Source organism: Amia ocellicauda, chromosome 18 (assembly GCF_036373705.1).
Source record: "Amia ocellicauda isolate fAmiCal2 chromosome 18, fAmiCal2.hap1, whole genome shotgun sequence".
Taxonomy (NCBI): Eukaryota; Metazoa; Chordata; class Actinopteri; order Amiiformes; family Amiidae; genus Amia; species Amia ocellicauda.
The window spans coordinates 25,164,195-25,183,973 of NC_089867.1; the positions used below are offsets into that span (position 1 = coordinate 25,164,195).

General features: G+C 42.6%; 3 protein-coding genes across 6 annotated transcripts in view; 1 reads left to right on the forward strand and 2 right to left on the reverse strand.

Moving 5' to 3' along the window:
* ppih (peptidylprolyl isomerase H (cyclophilin H)) overlaps positions 1–1,914 on the reverse strand; it is a 32,727-nt gene extending 30,813 nt beyond the window's left edge. For both annotated transcript variants that reach the window (XM_066691189.1, XM_066691188.1), the window contains exon 1: positions 1,726–1,914. In XM_066691189.1, the coding sequence (XP_066547286.1) occupies positions 1,726–1,791 (66 nt within the window). In that variant the 5' untranslated portion in view covers positions 1,792–1,914. The remainder of the gene's footprint in view (positions 1–1,725) is intronic.
* Positions 1,915–3,059: 1,145 nt separating this feature from the next.
* Positions 3,060–7,112, reverse strand: taf10 (TAF10 RNA polymerase II, TATA box binding protein (TBP)-associated factor). The gene is made up of 5 exons (XM_066690703.1): positions 6,828–7,112; positions 6,440–6,597; positions 6,002–6,066; positions 5,514–5,628; positions 3,060–3,475 (listed from the first exon to the last, which is right to left on the reverse strand). Exons 1-5 carry the CDS (start codon positions 6,955–6,957, stop codon positions 3,386–3,388), a joined length of 558 nt encoding a protein of 185 aa, XP_066546800.1. The 5' UTR covers positions 6,958–7,112; the 3' UTR covers positions 3,060–3,385.
* Positions 7,113–7,273: 161 nt separating this feature from the next.
* Positions 7,274–19,699, forward strand: LOC136713575 (epithelial membrane protein 3). 3 transcript variants are annotated; one of them, XM_066690700.1, is made up of 6 exons: positions 7,274–7,595; positions 9,277–9,395; positions 15,548–15,663; positions 16,031–16,133; positions 16,324–16,464; positions 18,056–19,699. In XM_066690700.1, exons 2-6 carry the CDS (start codon positions 9,281–9,283, stop codon positions 18,229–18,231), a joined length of 651 nt encoding a protein of 216 aa, XP_066546797.1. In that variant the 5' UTR covers positions 7,274–7,595; positions 9,277–9,280; the 3' UTR covers positions 18,232–19,699. The 3 variants fall into 3 exon arrangements, with proteins under 3 accessions (XP_066546797.1, XP_066546799.1, XP_066546798.1); XM_066690702.1 differs by lacking the exons at positions 7,274–7,595; positions 9,277–9,395 and adding an exon at positions 12,354–12,505; XM_066690701.1 differs by lacking the exons at positions 7,274–7,595; positions 9,277–9,395 and adding an exon at positions 12,956–13,162.
* The last annotated feature ends 80 nt before the right edge of the window (positions 19,700–19,779 follow it).

Here is a 19,779-nt window from a genome sequence, read left to right on the forward strand (position 1 = left end):
ACCTTTCTGAATGTAAACACTGCATAGTTATGTGTACAAAGCCAGTTGTTTCTGCTGTTACACAAATATTTGCAGAAAGCGTTGGGTGTCAGGTGCGGAGCGGGGGAATGGAGGAGTAAAGTCTGAGTGAGGCTGAAGAGAAGCAGAACGGACGGATGAGAGAACAACAGAAGTAACTTTCTACACTAACGAGGAAAACATAATTGTTTATATAATTAGACGAGAGGTTATCTCCCTCTCTCCTTTTCCTTAACGAAGAGCCACAGAGCGTTTCCACTGATGAGATCTACAGGGAGGGCTTAGCTTTCACAAAGGCTGAGGATTCAAGGACACCTCGAGTCTCAAACCCAAGATAGAGGCATAGGAACCAACTCAGACTGGATCTGAATCCATCTGAGGATGTCACAACAACAGGTGTTCCTCAAGACAATTAGCTCACTAGCATTGTCAACGGCACCAAGACTGTGCAAGTGTAGTATAGCAGCACTGTGGAGCAGTGGTTAGGGCTCTGGACTTTGTTGTGGGAACAAATCCCAGGTGGGCAGTGCTGTTGTACCATTGAGCAGGTACTTCACTTAGATTCTCCATTAAAATGCCCAGCTGTATAAATGGGTACAAATGTAAGAGTGTCTGCTAAATGACAAATAATGTAATGTAAAAGTGTGCCGTTACAGGAAAGCATCTTCGAGCTGTGCCTGGCAGGGTGAGGCTGCTCTTGTGCAGGTCAAACACAAACCCGTTTTCTACCCAAACCCCACAACTGTCATCCGCCTGGAATTGACAGCACACACTGGGTTTGCAGTAACTACACGTGCTACACGTTTAGAGCAACATAAAGGAAATGCGTATTAGAGTGAACAAGATGCACTGTTTGAGGGTATAGATCAGGGGTTCCCAATGTCTGGTGATGGAGGGCCAATTGCCCGAGGTTGCATGGGATGGGGGGCCGCAGTAGAAAAATATTTCCCAAATCATACCTTTTTATTTCCTATACATTTCTGTAAGGGAACATTTATGAACTTTAATTGTAGTTTCATTATTTTCCATCAAATAACATTGGCAATTTGTAACAGAAAATATTCATGAAGTGTAAAAATATAGTAAAGGTTCAGAAAAGGAGGGGTTGAAGGTTGGCTTTCGGGGGCCGCACCAAACATCCTCGAGGGCCGCGCTTTGGGAACCCCTGGTATAGATAGTTGCAAGCCTCCAGATCTTACAGAAGATTGATCACACACATTGTTTCACAAGCGTCTAATTATCACCTGTATCACACTAATTACAGTACCACACATACAGGGGTGTGGCGCCCCCTGTGGGCACACTGTGGGACACTGACACACGCTTCCTTTTCTACATTAATAAACATTCAGCGAAAGGACGGCACTGCAGCGGGGCTGGCCATTGCATGCCGGGAAAAACAAACTCAAAAGTGACTTCTTTGGAAGTATCTGGGATTCTTTGTTCCGATAAATGAACACACAGACCGTGGCTGTTAATTCAATGTATTTGTTCCTGTCTGGTGGCGCAAGGGAGGTAGTTGCGGACAGACCTGCATCAACAGCATGTGCTTTTCACAATAAGATGTTCCTATCAATCTTGCCATGGCTCATAAGACAATGCACGGTTTTGCCAATGAGTCCCACTTAGTTATAACAATACATATACACGGATCCGCCACCGCAGCGACACGCGTGGGTCCGGGATGTTCACTGTCACGTCACTCACCTGTCCTCCGATAGTGACGTCAAAGAACACGATCGGGTTGTTGGGGTTGGTCGGCTGCACGTTCATCGCGTCTCTCTTCTTCGAGGCTTTGTTCGTAAATGTTTAAAGATGTAACTTCGTCCACTCCACCGCAGTGCTGCGGATTTCAAATGAACGTACTTCACAACTACGGCAGCCAGAAAGGCACATTTGACTACGGCGGCCGAGGATGGACAAAAACACTTTCCTCGTTTCTGACGTTACCAGTTTTGTACACCCTATCGGATTCGTTCAATTTGGCGAAACAGCTGCTTACCTTTGCAGAAATGATCGTACATGTCACAAGTATTTAGGATTTTAATTAGTCGGAATACAAGAAGTTGGCATAATGTTCTGTTTACATGCTTCGTGAGTCTTGATATTCCGCAACAAATTTGTATTTTAGTGTAATTTCTTCCCAGTGGAATTTAATATTTCGATGTGTGGGTCTTCATTCTTCCAAATAGTCAGTTTCTTATTCCAAATATGATGTTTGCATGCGGGGTAGATACTGGGAATGGCTTGTCTGCTTCTTGTTACTCTAATAAAATGATGGTGACTTTATCCATTGCAAATATTCACAGCATTTACAAATCATGAAGCCTGTTCTACCCAATGTTTGCACAAAATTAATTATTTTTCTGTCAGGGTTTCTAGAAAGCACAGTGCTTGAATTTTACAACTGGTACACGTGTAGCGTGAACATTAAGCACTAGTTCATGACCTCAATTACCATTAATGCTTATTGCGCACAGTTAAGAATGTCTTAAAACTATAATTTGTCGAGTTATACAACTACTTTTAATTATCAATGTGACCCGAGATATATAATCCAGTTTTTAAACTCCACAAATTACATACAACTGATGAATCAGCCCTTACCTTGACGGCCATTACTCATCTCTTTTCGGCGCACTTTCATTGCTAAAATCAGCTCTCTCATGAAAAGATCATCATGAAAAGATGACTAACACAGGGGGAACACAGCTCCCGGGATCACCTTCAATGGCAGGATTTGGGCGAGCCATCCACCCTCGCTGGGCTTTACAGCACAGACACCTGGGACGGACCCACGAGTCCTCCATTCCCACTGGGGTCATTTCAGCGGCTTTCCATGCCAACTCTCAGCACAGACAGCCCCTCCGCACTAAATTTGTATTGATTTAGCTGCTTAACATAAATATAAAAAGGGTTTTGGACATTTCCTTTCCAAGATGCTGACTATGCAGAAAACCTAACACACACTGGGACGTGCGTCACAACCCGAAATGTGACAATGTCAGAGCTGAACATCAACAGACAGAAGGGGGACGGGGCATGACAACCATTTGTTTATTTTTCAATACTTTTTTGTATCTATTCATGTCAATAAAAATACCACAAACATATATACGACGTAGGCTGCTTCTGAAATTAGGTACATGACAAAAATAAGTTCTAGGCAAAACTAAAATGTAAAACACAGGGGGGGGGGGGAACAGAAAAAAGAAAAGCAGAGATTCCAGGTGTCTAACTCCGCGACGTGGGAGGCTGGAGAGCAGAAGGGAGCCCCGGAGACGCCCCGACACGGCGCAGAGGCTGCCGGGACGAGCCCCGTCGCCGCACAGTGGTCCTGCAGTGCGTCTGCGCTCGAGAGCGGCCCTCATGTGAAGTAGTGCGGCTTCTTCACGTTGATCCCGTACTCGGAGAGCGCTGGGGCCAGGTCCTCCATCGTCAGGGTGTACTTCTTATCCTAGGGAGAAGCACAAGCACGCACAGGGGCGGTGCGTTACTGAGGCAATGACCTTTTACAACTGAATCAGCAGGAAGGAATTAAAATAAATTAATAACAAGAATAAGAGAGGTATGCATGTGAGATCTCATGCAAATATATATTTTTTATCATCACAGCAGAATTGCCACTTGAAAGCATAACTTGAGAAGTAAGACAATATAAAGTGTCCAATCAAGAGGAGGCCATTCGCCCCATCGTTTCCAGATGATCTCTAACTAGTGCATTGTACAGTCTGAACATCACTGCCCTTGTTCTCAATTCTACACTTTTGACAATATACCCCAGCATTGTGTTTGTCTTTTTTATTGCTTCCCCACATTGTTTGGATGGAGAAAGTGAGGAGTCCACATAGACTCCTAGGTCTTTCTCATGTGGTACTTCATCTAGTTCTGTTCCTCCCATAGTGTCATTATAGTGGACATTATTGTTACCTGCATGTATTACCTTGCACCGTCCACATTGAATTTCATCTGCCAGGTGTCGCCCACAACTGAATATTATCTAAGTCCCTTTGAATAGCCTGTGCTGCCGAGATTGTATCTGCTGAGCCACCTATTTTAGTATCATCTGCAAATTTGACAAGTTTGCTAACTATCCCAGAGTCCAGATCATTAATATAGATTATAAACAGCACAGGCCCTAGTACTGATCCCTGTGGAACTCCACTAACAACCTCACTCCAGTTAGAAGTAACTCCTCTAATCGACACCCTCTGTTTCCTAGACATCAACCAGTTCATAATCCATCTACATTACCCTGAATGCCTACAGCTTCCAATTTGAGGATCAGTCTTTGGTGTGGAACCTTATCAAAATCTTTCTGAAAATCTAAGTATATCATATCATATGCTTTCACATGATCTACAGCTGCAGTTGCATGTTCAAAGACCTCTAATAAATCAATAAGACATGATCTGCCTCGTCTAAACCCATGTTGACTATCTCCAAGAATATGGTTTTCATTAAGATGCTCCTCTATTTTCTGTCTAATCATTTTTTCCAACATTTTACAGGTGATGCAGGTGAGACTGATTGGTCTGTAATTTCCTGGCTCAGTTTTGTCCCCTTTCTTGTGGATTGGTTTGACATTTGCTGTCTTCCAGTCAGTTGGCACATCCCCTGTTCTAAGTGTCATTTGGAATATTTGAGTTAGCGGCCTATAAATATTTTCCCTCATTTCTTTAAGTACTGTTGGAAATATCCCATCTGGCCCAGGTGATTTGATTGTTTTTAATTCTGCTAGTCCCTTTAGTACCTCCTCCTCATTTATCCTGATCTCTCTTAGGGTTTGACTGGACTGATCTGTGAAATACTCATTTAGAACATTTGTCACATCTTGTTCATTTTCCAAGATATTTCCATGTTTGCACTTTATCCGTTTCACTTCCTCCTTTATTGACCGCTTGCTGTTGTACTATTGAAAAAAGCTCTTTGCATTAATTTTAGCTCCAAGAGCTGTTTCTGTTTCCCTCTTTGCTTTCCTGATCCCTTTAAGATCTCTTTGCAGCTCAAATATTGTCTGTATTTTGTTTAATCTCCGTCCCTTTTGTATGCGCTATACAACATTTTCTTTCTTTTTATTTATTTTTTGTTGCATACTTCTATTAAACCATTTTGACCAATGTTTTTGGTCCTCAATTTGCTAAGTTTTGTACTGTAGCTCATTACACCAAATATTTTCATAAAACTAGAAACCTTGATTAAATGTTTTATTCTTTGCTGACACAAAAGTGCTTCATCACATACAGCCTTTGAAAAAACACACGCTGGAATGTGTTTGTGTGGAAACGCACCTGGCTGGGGAACTGGTCTTGCTCCCCTGTGGACACTAAACCTGCGGACAGCTGATGTCCAACTCATTTATTTGCTGCAACTGGAACTACGCTAATCCGCAGCTGGGAATTACCCGCAGAACAGAACTGTAATTAAGTCGGAAACTGAGTAGCTTAATGCACACTCTCTCGGTATCTGTTCCCACTAATCTGCATCGTGCTTACCTTGGTCTTGTTCCTGGAGCTGACCGACGCCGTGCCCTTCATCTTGCAGTGCTGCAGGGCGTCGTTGGCGATGTCAGAGATGAACTTCTGAGCCGCCAGGGAAATCAGACGGATTCTGGGGGATTCGACAGCAGCAGCAGCAAGAGTTAATCACTGTAGCTCACTCAGGTCAAAGGTCAGGCTGCAGGGAAACCTGAATACTGAGAGGGCATGTCAGAGGTCCATCCACATTGACCGCACAGAATGATCTACAGTCAAATAAAGTCAGCGTGCATAGGAGGGGTTCACAACTTCTTCAGTGGGAGCAATAGATTGTGTTGTTGTTTCCCTCAAAATCATGTCTAACCAGCAACACAATCCAGGTAACAACAGACCATGTATTCTGATGATCTAAAATATTTATTGTAAGTATTATTTTATGTATACAAACCGTTAATGGCCTGTATGATCAGACACGGCTGGGTCTCACCAGATCCATAAACACTTACATTCGTGGATCGGATGCTTCGAAGCCGGCGCGGTTGAGATAGTAGCCCGTCACTGCGTCTGGGATCTGCGAGCCGGAGAGACGGGCATCAGTCTGGGCAACACGAATACACCACACAGGGCTTCCCAATCCTGGTCCCGGAGGACACCCTACCCTGCTCAATGACTTAATTACTTAATTGAACATTTTCATTTGAATTATTCCAAACAGAGCTTTTAAGTATAACATTTTATGAGGAACTGATATTACTAAGGAACCACATTTGTATCAATAACACAATCTGAAAAGTCAAATGGAAGCAAATTAGCAGCTCAATTAAGGGGTCAATTAAGTAATTGAGAGCTGTGTTGGAACAAAAACCAGCAGGGTAGGGGCTCCTCCAGGACCAGGGTTGAGAACCACCGCCTTGCAGGGATGTGGGCAGGGATGGCGTTATTACCGTGGGAGTGTAGTCCTCCAGCTGCATGAGGAAGTCTGCCAGCGGCGTGGTGGAGAGGATGGGCTTCACGTCCCCGTTGGCGATGCCCGCGGGCAGGTACACCCCGTTAGACACCGAGGTCTCCGAGGCGGAGGGCGCCGAGGCAGCGGATGTCGGAACTACAACCCGGTACAAAAGAAGACGACATTAAAAACTCACCAGGCCGATGTTTCAACATGAACCATCCTGAAGAAACTTCTCACGACATCGGCGCGAAGTTCTCGGCGGTCGCGTTCTTGCGGCGCAGATGTCCGCAGGTCTGCGCAGATGTGCACACTCCCGGCGCTCCCATTGGCGCAGCCTCGCAGATCTGCGCGACAAGAAGGCGTGCGGGTGCTGCGGCGCTCACCGCTGCTGGGCGCCGCCGCGGAGAGGCTGTTCACGGCGCTGTTGGTGTGGCCGACGCTGTTGCTGCTCGAAGTGGACGAGTTGCAAGAGGCGCCTCCAGCCGTGACTGGCTGCGGGGTGTCCACGTTCATTCTGGCGTGAAAAGCTAAAATGCCTGCGAATAAATACTCGGATTGTCGCGGCGCTCTGTCTTATGACCATGAAGGAGTCAACGCAGCTGGACTGGAGGACAGGAACGAGCCGGGAGATGCGCGATGAAGCCCCTACCCGTCCAGACGCTGCCCGGCCTACCTTTCCAAACAAACCCGCTTCCGTGTGCGCCGACCCTGCGGGCCGCTGTGCGACACCAATGCAGTCCGGGCGGCGTCGCGACTGCGCGCACAGCAGTTCCGCCATTGCAGCGCTGTTTCCCAATAGCTGTGGAGGCTTTCCACCCCACTGGTACCGAAAACACCGTGAAAACGAATGTACAATACATTGGACAAACAACGCAGCCGAGTATGCCAATAAATAGGTCACCAAATACTGCTATTATGTATACATTTTAATACAAAATGTCAAGGAGTCCACGCAAAGATCGTTTACAGCAGCTAAAATTAAACGTTTTACCTATAAAAGTTTGAAATGTATTATGTTTTTAAGACTCTGTTCTGGAAATAACGATCCGTGAATTATTTTGCTGGCGAAGCCATGGATATATAGAATCACTGGATTGGTATCGTCTATACAAGCTCTGTGAGTGGCGGTTTGCAAGCTGGCGGCCATATTGGTAAGGGACAGAAGTACAGTGTCTATAACGCAACCGATAGAAGAGGAGATACAAATATTAATTGTTGTTTTATACATTTATTTATAACAGTAAAATAATAAAACTACAATTATGACGTGAAAAGATATGTTTGAAAACAGTTTTGTTTGTTAAATAAAAAAAGTTACATTTCTATAATAGTAGTAGGCTGAATAGCATTTCAATTAGTCAGTCTCAAACACTGAGAACAAGGATGTGGTAGCGACTTACCTGTGACAGCGTATCTTTTCTGCACTTGTTAGCTATTAACACTAAGATGTCGGACTTAGATGTATTTTATATTAACTGTATATTTACCTATGCACTTCTGCAGTTTAAATTTGTAATTTTATGCTGTATTAGTGCACTTTTGTATTGTTCTTATATCCTGTAAGTAGCCCTGGATTAGGGTGTCTGCAAATAAATAATAATCATTATGAATCATTACATGTGCAACCTTACTCGCATCAGGTGACAGAAACTAGGGAGGTCAGTTCATGTTATTGTTAAAGATGATATCATATTCTTTCAGTGTTTCCCCTATTATTCACCTGGGCATGCAGGCCTCAGGGGCTACACAACCAAAAAGAAAAACGAGGTGTGTAAAATTAAACATAACTGTAACGTCCCCTGTCACAACCATAGGTCGCCCCTGCCACACTTTATCAGGATCTTTCCTCAGCTCTGTCTCCATTCACGTAATCATTGAATTAACATCTCCATTACAATTAGTCATCATCACACCTGCTCCTCATCCCCAGCTCATCAGCCTCCTGTTTATATAGCCCTCTTCTCGCTGCTTTCCCTGCAAAGCCTCGTTTGCCTCCTTAGTGTGGCTGTCTTTTCGGACTCACTCATTTCTTTGCTGATTTTTGGATTAGCTGCTCTGTGTTGTTTGCCTGATCTCTCGACCTCTTGCTTGTTTTTTCTGCCATGATTCCCTGGATTCTCCTTCTGACTTTGTTTGCTGGATTTCCACCCTAGCCTTTCCCCGGGTTTTGTTTTTGTCCCGCACTTGGGTCCTTATTCCCCTGTGTTGATATCATGACAACAATGCAAGAAGCCGGTAATAAAGTGTACTTATAAACGTATTAAGAGCACTTTTACAAGGAACGGCACAGACGAGCTTGCTCTTGTCTTGCTCGCTCCAGTTCCCGTGATTCTTGCTCCCATTAGCATCTGGTGTTGAGAGACCCTTGACGGGAATATGGCATCCATCAACGCAGCTAATAACTGCTGGGAAGTTCCCATATTCACAGAATTGCACCTTGTAGTTAGATTAAATCATCTTTCAGTTCACAGATGGCCCTGCAGACTTTATGAACTGTTGCTTCACTGATGCCACACAAATGTCCAGTTTCCTGGTGAAACGTGCCTGATGCCAAAATCCTTATAGTGAGCAGCACCTCAAGGGGTGGGGGTGTAGGCTTTCCACTTTGGGATGGAAATGAAAGACTGGGTTCAAGCGGTGAGATTATCTCAGAAGCTGATTTCTGCACTGCGGTTCTCGGGGTGCTGTGTACAGTGTGCTGTGAATTGCGAATTCTTTCAGTTTTATCTGTGAGTGTTATACTTGCTGGTTTCTACTTGATGTTAGAATAGCACGTTTTTGTACTGAAACAGTTACAAGTGACTGAATGTTCCCCGTGTCCTTGTTTCCTAGGTCAATGGACTCGGCCATGAGAGATGACAGCTGCTTATTCCTGGGAACCGCATTCACAGCACAGTATGAGACTTCACTGTTGAAAAGCGCTTCTGCTGCCCTCTTGTGTCCAACATCAGGTCAGTTCACCGTGCCCTTAGCAGTCCTCTCTGAATTTGACCTGAGAATTGAATACGCTTTGGTCCTCCCCCCCACCCATCCCCTCTCCACTCTCCTGTCCTATTTGTCTGCAAGGTGTACAGCCAGGATATTTGTATTATCATTGTAATTCAGCTCTGGCCAGGCAGCACTCCAGTCGACGCAGCGTTTCTTCTTCCTGGTGCAGGTTGGAGTGGTCTCCCCAGATGCCTGCTGTTTCTCTGAAATGAAACCACAATCCATGACCACAGACTATGTTATGAAACTCTGACAAATGGGTCACTGTGTGTGTCTTATAACATCAGAAAAGACACTGACGACTTTTACTCCAAATTCAATCAATCCATGTTTATTGGTATAGTGCCCTTCGCAGGGTGGCCACAGAGCGCTAATTATACAGAATGAAACGCATCTGACAATGCGTCGTGGCTTGCTGTTGAATATGCCAATAATAATAATGTCATAGTCCAGCAAATCACACAGTTCCCTTTTGTGTGACAACAATAGAAGATTTTATGCCCCTTTCACGTGGCCATTTTGACTGACCTGCAGGGTAAAACAACTTCCGGTACTTTGTCAGGAGTAGCTGTTAGTGGAGTGTCAAGGACATATTTTCACTGTTGCCGGTTATTAATAATGATTAATTTAATTAACTGGCATATACACATTACACAGATTTTTATTAGTGTAGTGAGTCTGACAATGCTCAACAAGTTGGACAAGGGACACACATTCTTCTTTGAGCTGTAGTACACTTTTAACTGTGAAGGTGAATGTTAATAATAATCACTAAAATATCCGGTTCACACAACTGTGTTGTTAATCATTTAAAAGATGCTATTATTATTGAGTTATTAAGACAGACACCCCTCTGCAGGGTGGAAGTGTAGTGTCTGGTGTGTTACAGCCCATCTGCCCCCAGCGTCAAGTGCAATAAGTATCTGAAGAACAAATGTGTTTGTTTGATGTAATTATCACTGAGCCAGGTTCCACTTCTGGGGGGACGCCATGATTGGGGGAGCCAGTCAGGGGGCGCAAGGGCGTATATAGGGGTGTCCCGGTTTCTGCCAGGAAGAAGAAGTGAGAGTGTGTTGGGAATAGTCTTCCTCCGTTAGGAAGCTGTTGTGCTCTGTTAATAAATCTAGTGTTTACCTTCGATTCCCTCCTAATTATTTGTTGTGTTATTTGTTGGTGAATCCCAGTAGCATAAAGCCCACAACACTACACTGGTGTCAAAATAGTGGGATAAATACCCATTTAAATGTGGCTTTATGAGGGTGGTTCATAAAGTAGAAGTATTGGCCGATAGCATGATAAAATATATTTTTTCTTTCAATATTGTTTGTCTATTATAGATTTGCAATAGCTTTATTATTAATAAATATTGTTCTGAATATTAAATCTATATAATCAAGTCCTAAAGCCTTGAGGTCTTTCATATTTCTTTCCTTTCTCAAGGAAATAGATGTTTATGTGGAAATGGGAAGCTGCATTTTAATTTCATAATTTTGATACACACCCTCTAGGACAAACAAATCCCAAATAGTTTGCCCCTGCCAATTAACTTAATTAACTCTCTTAAATGTTCCAGCTCTCTTTCATCTAATTATGGAAACAAGACTACGTGCTTGCATTCATATTTCTCTAACTTGGAGAGGTGAGGCTGAAGCAGATGGCATGGCAGGGCTACATGTACAAGGACTGCAAGTTTAAGAGTCGTAAACGAGTCGAAGTGTCAGGCGACACCTACTAAACAAGAGCAATTAAGTTTGCGTGGGTTAAAGAACAGTTTCATAATAATTTGTCTTTGAGGTTAAGCAATTGATTCATATTTAATTCTGTGCGTTTCTGCAAAAACGGGGTGCAGATTGTGTAAATGAGGCGTATAATTTATTAAAATGAGACGTACTAAAGCTGCCAACACTTACAGTTAGTTAAGAAAGCAGGTCCTATGTTTACCAATTGTGCTTAATGCTCTGTTTAGAATATTTACTTTTTTCACTAAAAACGTGCTTCAGTTGTTAAATATCCTTTTAAATGTCAGGTTTGCCCTGCGTGTTGTATACAATAAAACTACACATGCTTTTAAAACCTCCTGAGCATATTTATAGACATAGAAACATACCCATTCTGTGACTGTCCAGGTGATTTGTGATTCAAACTTAATAACCACAAATGTCTTGGCAAAATATCCTGGGTCAGCCAGCACAACTCCTTTATTTTGTGAAAAAGTCAAACGAAAGGAGATGGTGGTTGTCCGTCACATCTGTCCTGACGCGTGTATTTTCTGTTAATACATAGGATCTTATTTTGGGATTCTGCACAAGATGATGATGTTATGTGCAGTACGTTTGCACTGCGACTGGCCTTTCTTAGTACAAATTGAATTCAGTAAAGAAAGTTTGGTTTAATGTTGTGAAATAGTTTTGGATTTTGGATTAAATCCATGGTAGTGTTTTCAAATTAAAAGCTCTGAAAATATGTAGAAAAGTATGCCAAAAAAAAAAAGTTGTGGGTTCAAGCTGCCAACTTTTGCTTGGCAGTGGCGGGATGTTAAGGTTGATTAGATGTGGGAGAACAGCATCAAAACCGGCAGATCACTTCTTTTACTTGGTACATTTTATTTATTTCTGTCTATCTCTTTCTTCAGACTCCCAATCTGGGACATATGCTGCAGGAATACAGCTGTACAACAGATGTTGGAGCTAAGATGTATTTAAGGAAAGTGAACAGGATTTTTCTGTAACAATAATAATGTTTATACACTTTTTATGTGGTAGACTGGGTGGGTCTGGGTTGACTCATCTCAGAGTAGTAAGTCTGGACCCAAGGAAGCCAGAAGGGAGGCACAAAGAGCATTTAAGTAAAGGAAATGGGCGTTTGAAAAATTCTCCTAAAAACATACTGGGCACATATTTCCTCCCCCCATATTGCCTTCGACTCTGAAATTAGAGACGGAGAAAATAGAGGAAGGGAGGAGGAGGCGGAGGGGTGGACGAGGGCAGAGAGGAGAGAACTCCTTCACTACGCATCTGACTTTCAATCACTGTCTGGCAGTTGCCATCTGTGGAATTGGCGGTCATTTTTTAAGGTGAGTGGGATTGTTTCCTCATCACAATAGTCTGTTTTCTAACTCTTTACGGACCTGTTCCTCTTCCAGTTTACACCACTGTGATGCTATTCTACTTTTCAGCACACTGTGAACTGGCAAATGGTTAAGTCTTGTGTGCAGGTCTTGCTCTGATGTTGTTTGGCTACCCTGTGAGTTGGCTGTCCTGGAAGTGTCTTTTGTGTCCCTACCATGTCTTGTACTTGTTTCCAATGCTGATGAGCTGGCGCTGGTACTCCTGTTACTTTAAGTGTTTGTTTGTTGATGGTTACGAGCCACCGAATGGTCCTGCTACAAGATAAGTTGTCCACTGGCTTTCCTCCAGTGCCACTCAAGTGGGGTTTGCATATCTTCTTTATTAAGTGGATGTTTGTATTATTTCTCAGTCAGACTGATGTTCTTTAAGGCAGCTGGGAATAGCCGATTGGTAAATAATATAACTAGTATTTCTTAGTGTGCGTGTAAGTTTCTTCAGCTCTAGGACCTTATCTTTTGCTGTTGTTAATTTGGCAGTCTACAAGTGTGTTTTTTGGCGGAGTTTGTGTATTTTACTGTTCTTTTAGGGGCACTTCGTTATGGCTGAGGAATGTGGAAACAGGAACCCTGCGTGGTGTGCTGTTTTCATCCCTCTCTGGAGGCGTAAGTGTTTCTGCAGTAAAGCTTGACTGTGAGTGGGGAAGTATGAAGGAGTTCAGTTCACTCCTAAGCTCGCTTTTTTATTTTTCCACGGGTGTATAGCGCTCGGTTGTTCACCACGGCTGCCCCAGATTGTGATGAAACACTGCAAGATTTTCTTAACCACATTTTCCTAATTCAAAGGACAACATTCTGTAATTGAAAACTGGTGTCTCGAATGTGATTCAAGTTTCTCTTGCTCTATGAATCATGTGTAGACATTCTGAGATCTTATTTGATGGACAAGCTGAGAGCAGACAAGCACTTTAAAATAAGTAAATCCTGTCTCTCTCACTCTCTCACAGGGTGTGTAGGGGCCCGAAGGATAAACACATCTTGAATAACTTTACTTAATGTGTAGTTTCAAAAGCTTTGTAGAGGCACCCAATGTTTTCTGATGCTAAAAAGCCCTATTAAAGGTTAGGGTTGCATGCTTTTCAATGTGGTGACACAAAACGCTTTATGGTAAAAAGACATCCAAGCACTTTTGGTCCTGAAGGTATATTTGTATGTCTATCGTAATTTACAGTGACTAAGACTGGCTGTCATCATCAATTTGCAGGTTATTAAGCATAATTTAAATTAGCATTCATTAGAACCAGACAGTTACATTAAAACTGCTAAGTACTAACCTGGTGTTTGCTGGGTGCTTTTTGTTTGGCACAGACTACCTGCTCCTCAAGTAAGAGTTAGAAGTTATAGTTGGGTGAATGTTGTCATTTTATTTGGGCCTCAAGTCACAAGAGTACATTTATTCAAGACCTCATGATCAACTATCATGCTATCATTTTAATGCAGAATCTATTTGGATTAACTGGTGAGAAATATTCTGAATCTACTTTTCCAAAAGGCTACAGAATAAACCTAAGAATTGTCCAACTCTTTCTACTTCAGACAGACCTGGGAAAATAAATGATTTAAATGTAATATGTTAAATGTATTTGATGCATTTCAATCAATAGTTTGAAAGATAAAATTATACAGCTCTTGGAAAAAATTGAGACCACTCCAAGTTCAGAAAACAATGTTAAATGGTCTCTTAATTTTTTCCAGAGCTGTGTATATATATATATATATATATATATATATATATATATATATATATATATTCACACCGTTTTTTAAACTGAAATATATTTAAATGCAATCAAGCAAAACAAAATCAGATTCACACACAGATTTTACTGAGTCAGAAAAATAAATATCTAACCTTCCAAATGAGCCTGCATCACATTGTTTCCACTTAGAGCAAGATTTAATGAATTTGTCTGCTGATCACAAAACGCTTATATAGTGGAGAGGTGAATGTTTCAGAAGATACAGGATTGGAGAAAGGGAAAATAAAGTTGTTGATTATGTATGTATTATCCTGACACCCGTGCCTGATCCAACGTGTTAACTTTGGAGTCGTACACAACCCTTTCAAAGCAGAAGTACAGTGAGTAGTGTGAGGAAGTACTGTGTACAAGAGCTCACTGCTGGCGCAGAGTCTGTCTTGGGGAGTCACAGGAAGCTGGTGTTCTTGGAGGCTTTTGCAGGGTTTGTCCAGCACAGACCACATGTGCTTGGTGGTTTTCCTTTGTGTGTATATATACAATCTTGCTGATTGTGCTCGGGAACTCCCAGGAGTCCTGGTCTGCCCAGAATGGGTGTGCAGTTATGGCTGAGAGATCCCTGACCAGCATAGTCCAGTATCGTAAACTTTAGTGGTGGGGTCCCACTACATTACAAATGCCCTTTTACAAGCTGGTGGGTATTATCCTGTGCCTTTAATAGCACACAACAGGAAAGCACGGAAGTAATTGAGAGAGAGAACTCAGATTACTCATAATGCAGCCCAGACAGAACTCTGGCAATAGCAGATGGTGTTTATTGAAGTCTACATTTTGAAAAAGGTCACTGGAAAATATATGTATTTACCTCTTTGCTTTTTTTTTTGCCCATGTATTACATTTCTTCAATAGAACATAAAAATACAGACAAGCCTACTTCCTTGCAAAACCCCGAAACACAGACAAATGTACTGCCCGTTTGTTGCGTCTCTCGGATACTGATCAATACCGTTATTGTCCAAAACGACTGTGTTTCGCGAGGGGAAATGACGAGTCTTGGAAATCTAAATTTGAAAGTTTTCATGAATGCTGCTCATTATGTGTCTAGAGACCCTTTTCTGGTTCAGTTAGCATTCTTTCCGGGCCTGGTGAGAACAGCTAGCAGTGCTGCGTTACATCACAGAAAGCATCTGTCGGGGGAGGCTGAGTTGTTGATGGGTTGGACAGGGTGGAAATGATATCAAATGGTGGATCCTTTAAGAATAAATAGTGTGGCCCTGCCTCTCTTCCCCTGCAGGTCTCATTGGCTCTGACTGGGAAAGACCTGTTGTCCTGATGGCGTTTCTTCTGATCTCTGTGACTCTGCTGCACCTCGTCAGCCTGACCATGCTCTTCATAGCAACAATGGAGAAGGTGGGACGGAGACTTGGACCTAGACCGAAACTAAATATAAAGCCTCTAGAGTGTTGTATACATATAGAACTGGGGGATTCCCTGCCCTGCTTGTTTTTATGCCAACTGAACTCTTAATTGCTTAATTGAATTAACAATGCAATATACAGTTAAATTAAGTAATTAAGAGGTGGGGCTGGAACAATTATCAGTGGGGGCAGGGGGTCCTCCAGGACTGGTTTGGGAATCCCTGATATAAAGGCTTTATGAATTTTGTACTTTTGTTGTCTCTGGTTGATCTGCTGTCTCAATATTGGCTGGCAAAGGCATGTTAATCGCGCTCTCTTCCCCCTCCTCCCCTCTCTCTCTCTCTCTGTCTCTCCCTCAGTCCTGGTGGGTGTGGAGAGACGTGGAGAACTCTGACCTGTGGTTCAACTGTCTGTTTGACAACAGCACAGGGAGCTGGATATGTGCCACTGCAAAAGAGAACGGTATACATTTCTATCAAATGGCATCGTCATTATTTTGGGGGGTCTGAGCCCTTTAATGAATACATTTAAATACATCTAAAGACAGATTTTGTTAAAGTACTGGAAAACAAACAACAATAATACAACATGAGATATGCATCTAAAGCTTGACTATAGTGTATCCACTGATATGCTGCTCTTCCTCTCCCAGAGTGGCTCCAGGCTGTCCAGGCACTGATGGTCCTCTCGGTCGTCTTCTCCTCCCTGTCCTTCCTGATCTTCCTGGGGCAGCTCTTCACACTTTCTAAAGGAGGTCTCTTCTACATCACCGGGTTTTGCCAGGTGTTTGCAGGTATAGTACACGATGATGGTCTAGCTCCTGGACTCTGCTCTCCAGTATGGATCTGTCTGCATGGTCTTCATTATTCATGCATGTCCATCTCTGCTCTACTTGCTCCTTTAATGTAGCTTTTATTTTACATTGGCAGGACCGTCAATAGGAGAGCCGCTCTTACCGAAATCACCATAACCCACATTTAGCAAATCTGTCTGTGCATTTGTCTTGCCCTACCACACAATGTATTGCCCATACAGTCCTCCTACACTTTAATATAGTGAATGGTCAGTCGCAGCCTATAGCAGTCTTATAATAATAGTCTTACCTTAGAGCTGAGATGAGCAGAAGTGTGCATGCATTTGCTTGTCTTACATTTGTAAACCAGTGCACATCTGGACTGCCTTTCAAGGACTGCAACAACTGGTCAGTTTCTTGGGTTCCTCTTTTCATTCCTCTGTTCATTATAGAAAATGTCGATTTACATGTGCTGACAAAAATGGACATTACCTTTGGCACAGACTGTACCACAGTAGGAAAGTGTGACTCGGAGACAATCCTCCAGAAGTGGCCAACCCCTGTTCTGAGTTCAGCCCTCAGGGGGTCATTTGCTTGCAGCTCAACTGTTTCCAGTGCAGCACGGTCAGCAGGGCAGAGCTGTGTGGTGGCCAGGGTCAGAGAGGACACCGCTGAATGAAAGGGGTTATCAATTAAAATCTTTGTTCTCCATCACATCCTGGAATCTAGATTCAAATTCTCCCCTAAGCTCCTCCATTCAATTTGGAAATGTTGTTCCAAATTACTACGTTTGAACCAGGGCAGGTTTTGTCACAAATTAAACAGTGGCTTGTCACCATGGAGTACAAATAAGAATTCCTCTGTCTGCTTGTCTTGAAACTTTGTGTCCATTTTGTATAGCTTGTACCTTTCTCTTTTTCCTCCCACGCTCCCTTGGGTCAGCCTGAAACCCTCTCGTCCCTTCTCCTCCATCTTTCTCATTATTTTCAGTTGCAACATGTTGTTCTGATTTGCTCATTAGTTTCAGACGGTCGTGTTAATGTGTTCGTCTCCATCAGATTCGCGTCTGTTTGGTTACAAATCGATCAATTTCTTTTCTCAAGGGAGAGCAGTAGTGACTAGCTAGAGATTTTTGCTCGTCTCTGTGTGGGGCTTTTGTGGTATAGCGTGTATTATGCTGCCACCTTCTGGATGAGCAAAGTACTGTTTTGAAAAATGTGACTCGTATCAGCTGCACTCCTACATTTTCACACACTACTGTATGATTATAATTTTTCTCGGCCAATTGAAACTTGGTGAGCCACGCAACGAGTAACCATTAGAGAGCGAGACCTATATCAATATATTTTGGAAAGCTGAAGCCCCTGTCTCAACTTCTCTATCCATCAGATTCTCCTCTGTATTTTGAAGCCCCTCTGCCATTGTTATGTAAAATAAATAACTGCTGTGAATGTCGGAAGAGTTAAGGAAGTTTTTCATATGCTTAACTGTGTGTCATTATAGAAGTGCTTTTAATATGCATTACAGCAAATATCACCTATCGATATGAACCCCTTAATCTCAATCAATGATCTCTCTCTCTCTCTGTCAGGTGTCACGGTCTTCACCGCAGCCCTGATCTATTCCGTACACCACGGAGGCATACTGCAGGACGAGAAGGCACCCATCAGTGGACATTTTGGCTATTGCTTCATCCTGGCCTGGGTTTGTGTCCCTCTGCTGCTGGCCAGTGGAGTGATGTACATCCATCTGCGAAAGAAAGAGTGACCCACGGACACGAGAAGAAGGAACGGAGCTTTGAGGGAACATTGTACAGTTTCTTTTTAATGAGGGGCAGTATAGTAAAAGGGCCCTGCTTTTGTATTTTGTATTGCTTTTCCATTGATGTTTATTTATCAGTAAAGTGCTGTATAGCGGTGCTCCAGGGTCAGTTATCCTGCCACGTATGCTACAGTCTGTGAATCCCACCGAACACGGCTGGGACACCTCCTGCAGTGACCCAAAAAGGCAGGGAAGGCTAAGAGCTAGAGGGTGTGATTGGCTTTTTGACTTTCTTTCATGAGATGTGCAGATAGTTGGGCACAGAGTTGGGTAGAGTTCGGTATGTAAGGTAAGTCAATGCCAGAGAAAGGTGAGTTTACTCCAAAGACCTAAACCTGTACCCATACCTTTACCAGCTTTTGAGATCCATCTCATCTTAGGAGGATAATACCTGGAGACCCCAGGCCATATTCTCACAGTGTATTGTGTCTGGCTCAGGTTTCCACACTCCTTTAGAGAAACACACACCATGGAGATCCTTAAATGGATTTTGGCGGGGGTCTCCAGCTCCTAAGTGGACTAGATGTGTATATGGGAGGAGTAGGTTAGAAGTCACAAGTTTTTTACCATTTATCACAAAACCAGACACTTTGTAAAGGGGGTATTGTCTTCATTAGTCAAGAATAAGATGATTAATTTTACCAGCCCAATAAAGATACTCATTAGACCTTTAAACAGGCTTAATGGGCCCCTTTAATTATAGCCCGGGAAGTATTTGTCTTTTTTATGAATTCATTGGTGGAGTTTATTTCTGATGTTATTGGCTCTTGTGACATGTGGGTCACAAACTCCTCCCTGGTTTTGCATGATGTTTAGAACAGTTCATTCCCGGCTAAATAAGCGCAGCCCATTTAACGCCACAAAGGAGACGGGTAATGTTGGCTTTGGCTCGAGCTCAATGTCTGCAGTCTGACTGGAACACACCTGCGCTCTCCATCTTGTACATTATAGCATGATGGTAAATAGTTTATGAACTGCTACACAAGCTTAATTGTTTCCACACGTTTTGTAAAACAAAAAATGCAGGTAACACTTTTGTATTGTGGTGTCATGTATGAGTTCTTGTAAATTGTTTTTTCTAAGCAAATATAATTCAGTACAATTATATAGGATTATAGATCATTTAATAAAAATGTAATATATTTTACAAGTGATTTATCATGAAGTCACACCTTCAGATTTGTGTAGAAATGTTTACACAATTAAGAATTGTAAGATGGCCAAGAATTACCATTTGGTTAGTAAAGCATTACATCTGTTACATAATGAACACAGTGTTACATTTCTGTATACAGCGGTCATTTACATTCCCAATACATTGTGAAGTTGTAAACCAAAGGAAACTGTTGTTTGCTGATATACTTAATGCTTTTCTTGTAAAAATAAAATTATGTAGGTTGTGTTGACCATAAAATGACCTGCATCATTTGTTTGGAAAACACACAAAATGGTGACACTATCGATCTTAAAATGGCATTGGGCCGGGCACACTGC

Excerpts from the sequence above, each read along its gene's own strand:
- taf10 (XM_066690703.1), bottom strand. The coding sequence starts at position 6,957 with ATGAACGTGGACACCCCGCAGCCAGTCACGGCTGGAGGCGCCTCTTGC. Across the intron at positions 5,629-6,001 it reads GAAGCATCCGATCCACGAAT|AATCCGTCTGATTTCCCTGG; the intron begins GTAAGTGTTTAT and ends CGAATCCCCCAG. Across the intron at positions 3,476-5,513 it reads GCTCCAGGAACAAGACCAAG|GATAAGAAGTACACCCTGAC; the intron begins GTAAGCACGATG and ends GCTTCTCCCTAG.
- LOC136713575 (XM_066690700.1), top strand. The coding sequence starts at position 9,281 with ATGGACTCGGCCATGAGAGATGACAGCTGCTTATTCCTGGGAACCGCA. Across the intron at positions 9,396-15,547 it reads CCTCTTGTGTCCAACATCAG|GTCTCATTGGCTCTGACTGG; the intron begins GTCAGTTCACCG and ends CTTCCCCTGCAG. Across the intron at positions 16,465-18,055 it reads GTTTTGCCAGGTGTTTGCAG|GTGTCACGGTCTTCACCGCA; the intron begins GTATAGTACACG and ends TCTCTCTGTCAG.